The 5232-nt window shown below is 32.0% G+C and overlaps 1 protein-coding gene across 1 annotated transcript; it reads left to right on the forward strand.

Annotated features, from left to right (window-relative positions):
- The first annotated feature begins 1104 nt into the window (after positions 1–1104).
- Positions 1105–4934, forward strand: LOC105799632 (cytokinin riboside 5'-monophosphate phosphoribohydrolase LOG7). The gene is made up of 7 exons (XM_012630302.2): positions 1105–1300; positions 2307–2404; positions 3064–3094; positions 3217–3316; positions 3446–3516; positions 4159–4302; positions 4473–4934. The coding sequence occupies exons 1-7, from the start codon at positions 1193–1195 to the stop codon at positions 4566–4568; spliced, it is 648 nt and encodes a 215-aa protein (XP_012485756.1). The 5' UTR covers positions 1105–1192; the 3' UTR covers positions 4569–4934.
- Positions 4935–5232: the final 298 nt, after the last annotated feature.

Consider the following 5232-nt stretch of genomic DNA (forward strand, 5'->3'; position numbering starts at 1 on the left):
TATTTGAAATAATTAATTGATTTTCTAATATTATAATTTATCATACTCACAATGTAGGTGAAAAATAATGATATTAAAAATAATTATTTGATTTTATAATATTAAAATCACCATACCCATAATGTAGGTGGAGAAAATAAATATTTGACATATAAAATTATATATAAATAAAAATATAAAAAATTAGTCGGTGTTTTTAAAAATAAATATATTTAACATAATGATAAATATAAAAATATATTATATCATATACTTACATATTTATTAATTTATTTATATAAATAAAGGAGTTATTAATTAAAAAATTATAAACATAATGATATATATAATATATATTTTATTATATAATTACACAATTATTATTTTATTTTATAAATAAAATATTTATTAATTAAAATATTAATTAAAAATAAAAAAAGTTTGAAACTAACAACATGAAAACAAAAAAACTTGAGATAGTAATCTAACTCGGGACTTAAGGATGAAAACAATAATACTCAACTATCTAACTAGAGAAATTAAGATTTTAGAAAAGCGTTTTTCCTAGTACGTATTTTTACTACATCTCTAAAAATTGATCTATTTTTCTAAATAATCAAAATTTCAACCTATATTCCTAATTTACAACAAATTTATTTTTATTTGATTGTATTGTTTGAATGAGAATTAAATAAAAAGGTAAACATATTTTTATGGAACTAATGAATGATTGTATGTTAATGTGATATAAATCATCCATTATTCCATATAATATTGTTGGTTTGATCAACCAAACCAAGCCACAAAAAAGACATTCTTTGAGAACTAGTGGGTAACAGTGTAATGTCTAATTTGTAATAAAGTTCCCACTTGGAGTTTATTTTGTTGCATTAATACAATAATGATCCCTGTCGCTCTCCATAATAAAAATAATATTTTCTACCTTCCAAAGAAATAAAAAAGAAACCCCTAAAGTAAACAGAAATTGATTAAAGGGTGTTTATACGTGATGACTGAGATTACTTTTTTGTACTATTTTTCTAGAAGAAACTGAAAATATAGAATTCAATGCGGCATTTTTGGGAACATATTTCCATTTTCCTCCCTCGTCTATATAAACAAATACTCACCTTGTTCTCATTTCCCAACCTTCTTCAAAGGACATCCTTCTCATTGTTAGAAAAAATAAGAGAGTTAAGAGAAAGAAGGGAAGATGGAAGAGACAAAGTCCAGGTTTAAAAGGATTTGTGTGTTTTGTGGAAGCAGTTCAGGGAAGAAAGCTAGCTACCAAGAAGCTGCTGTGGAGTTAGGCAAGGAACTGGTAATTTATAAAACTATCAAAAATTTCTTACTTTCTTTCCTCTTCTTTCTGCCTCTGGGATATTTAATCTTATCTTCTTCTTCTTTTTTAGTTTCGTTTCTACAGTTCAACAGCTTCTGAGGAAGTGCATTTCCTGAAAATTTAACACAACTTCGATTTGGGACCATTTTTTTAAAAACTATATTCCAGTATTTTTCCATCTCAAACTTAGATGTTAATTCCAACATGGAATTATTTCTTTGTTTACTACAAAATCTGATTCAATGGAAGTTTTGCTTTTAACATACCGGTTTCTTCTTCATTAGTGGAAAACTGTAAATATCTTAAGCTAGAATATTCGTTTTGGATGCCTAAAATGAAATTTTCTTATATGAATTGTTTGCTATTCTCTTTCTTTGACCGTTAGTAGTTGAAACAATCAAGCCTTCGACGTGCGCTTATGATTGTAGATGGGGGATTAGCTGTACAAGGAGAGGAGGTTTAGGGTTTATGTTTGGCATGAGAGAGAGAGAGAGAGAGAGAGAAATAGGCATTGCTCGCTGTAACCTGCCTGTCAGTTGAGCAGCCTTCTTGCATGATCCTTCTCTTTCATTTCACTTTCTTAAGAACCATATGAAGATGAAAATAGTACAGCAACATTAATAAGCATAAGAAAAAAATAATATTAATAATAAATAATCATAGTTTGCTGCTTTTCCCAAGAGAAACAAACGTGCTTGCTTTGATATAATGACTCCTTGAGCGTGTTCTTCTCTTTGGCATTTCTACAAGAAAACCTCCATGATTTTTGTTTATGGGGTTCCATGAAAATATATCATTCCCTCTTTCCACTCAACCTTTTCTATTTGTTTTTTCAATGTCTTAATGCTTCCTAGTTCCCATCCTTAATTCTTGTATGGACAAATAAATAAAAAAAATTAACGTTTATGTCATCGTGACACGTGTTTATGGGGGGGTTGTTTTTCAATTTATTAAGTGAAAATTGTTGTTGTTTTGGATTATGAAGGTGGAGAGAAGGATTGATTTGGTATATGGAGGTGGAAGCGTGGGATTGATGGGTCTTGTTTCTCAGGCAGTTCATGATGGTGGGCGCCATGTTCTAGGGTTTGTTTTCTTTATCTCTCTTACTAAACATCATTGGTAATGAAATTTGTGTTTTTTTGGGATTTCGAAATGGGGTTCCAGTGTTGATATTTTAAGAGAGTCTTTTTCCCCTTGAACCATGCAAATTTTTCTCTAAATTCTCTACGGCAGTGGGTTTCTTAACGAAGGCAGACATCATGGGATCAAATGCTGGTCCAGTCCAGAGCAGAGAGAAAAGAATTGATTTATCCTATTTTTTTATTGAAAAAGTAAAAAAGTTTTAAGTGGCCAAAATGGATTTGTGCAGAAAGGAACATGGTCTATCTCGTACATCCTGCTAGAATCTAAAAGTTCCTTTACTTAAAGTTCTTACAAAGGCTGCCTTTTTCATAAGCTTTGGCGGTTTGGGAAAAGTGAATCTCTTTTGATCCTTACAATTGTACACCAACTTTCAATTATATTTCGTTTTAAAGTTGTACACTCTACAGTCTTTGTAACTTTTTTTAATTTGCAGTCACTAGATTGGAAAGCCGCTTCTTTTACATAACTAAAATGCATTTCTTACGTTAAAAAATCGACTTTGGTGTCGCTTGTAAAAACATTTAACTTTTGTTGTAAGATTTACTCTATTATAGTCTCTGGAATGATACTCATCCATGGTTGTTGGATTTTGCTTGCAGTGTTATTCCAAGAACTTTGATGCCCACAGTGGTATGTTTTTTTTGCCTTTGGATCTAATCTTCAACTTGTTCCGAGTTGTTTGCAATTATATCCGAGTATCTGTTAACAATTTCCAATGAAAGCATTCATTTATTTACACAAGTTTGCTGCAGATTATTGGTGAGACTGTTGGAGAAGTAAGAGCTGTATCTGATATGCACCAAAGAAAAGCCGAAATGGCACGACAGGCTGACGCCTTCATTGCGCTTCCTGGTATTACTTGTTATTGGTTAATCCATCGATTTCGACATCATACATATGTATAATTTGTTAGAAATGCAATTAGAACCGCAGTTTATGCTTACATGAAAATATGTAATCTTTCCTATAACTAAATTTCAGGTGGCTATGGAACCCTTGAAGAACTACTGGAAGTAATTACATGGGCGCAACTTGGGATCCATCGTAAGCCTGTACGAAATACAAATCGGTTTGTTTAGTTATCTCAATCATTGAATTTAATGATTTGGTGGAAGACAGATAAGAGTTTGATCTCTAATAATGATAACTCTTTGATTAAGATATATTAGTGTGAGCCAGTCCTATTTTCTCTCGATGTCATGCATGTTTTTGTATTTTGTAGAACTCAGCTTTGATTGACTGGTTTTACGTTCATTTATATTTGTATCATGTCTGCAAGCAAGATGCTAGGAGTTTGATTTGTCGTGTTCCTTGAGTAGTAAATGTTTTGTTAGGTATTTTTGGTAAAAGTTGACGTGATATTTAGTTTTATTTTCTGATAAAAATTATGATGGATTAGAAAGAAAAACTTAAGAATCAATGCATGTGGCGCTTCAATTGAATTCATCACATGGAAAGATAGCATAAGATTTTGGGAATTGATTGCAAGATCTCCTTTCCAATGGGAGAAAGGGGTTCTTACCCACTATTCAAAACTAGAAACAAAAAACAATACAAAAATGTTGGTCAATCTGTTGTTGCGTCTTAGGTCACTTTGAGAAACCCAATAATTTAATATTATAAGTTGATACAAATCCATTTGGATATTATACTTTACTCCAATAATTTAAAAAGAGATTTATCCCTTTTTGCAGGTGGGTCTATTGAATGTGGATGGATATTACAATTCTTTGTTGTCTTTCATTGATAAGGCCGTTGATGAAGGCTTCATTTCGCCAACTGCCCGTCGCATTATCTTGTCTGCCCCAACTGCTAAGCAATTGGTCAGACAACTAGAGGTAAAGCTGGCCTAAATATGTTCAATTAAGAGCAAATACAAACGGTTTTATGAGCATGAATAGGATGTTTGAATTATATGTACCTTAATTCCCCTTTCATAAACCATTCCTTGTTCAAGCAATGATTGATGAAAATTAACTTGACTGTGGTAGTTTTCTTTACAAAACAGGAATATGTTCCGGAGTGCGACGAAATAGCATCAAAGCTAGTATGGGATGAAGTTGATAAACTTAATTTCGTGCCGGGATCCAGAGTTGCCACGTGATCCATCGACATCAGCTACATTTTTCTCGTTTTGGGGTTCTACCTACTAAGTATATACGGTCAGAATACTGTCCAGCCAAAGGACAGTAATTGAACATTTTGATGGAATTTTTGGAATTTGGCCAGCCAACTCAAGTGTCTCAAAAAAGTCTGATATGCAGGTCCATGGAGAAAAGATGTAGTGTCACTTTCCCTCTAGCTAGTTGTGAAAGCTTGTGAAGAAGTCGTCACATTCAGATCTTTATCTAATTCTAGTATTGTTCATAGCTATAAATTCTTTTAAGGTTCTCAGTATTAGTCGATCTAAGCAAAGGATGGATGTTACGATACAAAACAAATGAGTAAAGAAATGGTAGTATTTGGTTAAGTTGGCTCCCATATATGAAATTAAATAATATTAGTCATTAAGATGTAACATGAGTGGAATATTCTTTGTATTTAATCTTAATTTATTCCTTGACTCGCAAATTGACACTGTTATTTTTCCATAAACTACTACTATTTCATCACTTTTACCCTTACTGCATGCCCATTTATTTACATGCTAACATGAGATTGGATCCAAATGTATCATCAGACATTTTCATGGTTATGGCAATAATGGAAGGATTGATCTAATGATGATTTAGGGTGGGTTTGGATGGGCGATTGGGTGCGGTACGTTT

Source organism: Gossypium raimondii, chromosome 9 (genome assembly GCF_025698545.1).
Source record: "Gossypium raimondii isolate GPD5lz chromosome 9, ASM2569854v1, whole genome shotgun sequence".
NCBI classification, from domain to species: Eukaryota; Viridiplantae; Streptophyta; class Magnoliopsida; order Malvales; family Malvaceae; genus Gossypium; species Gossypium raimondii.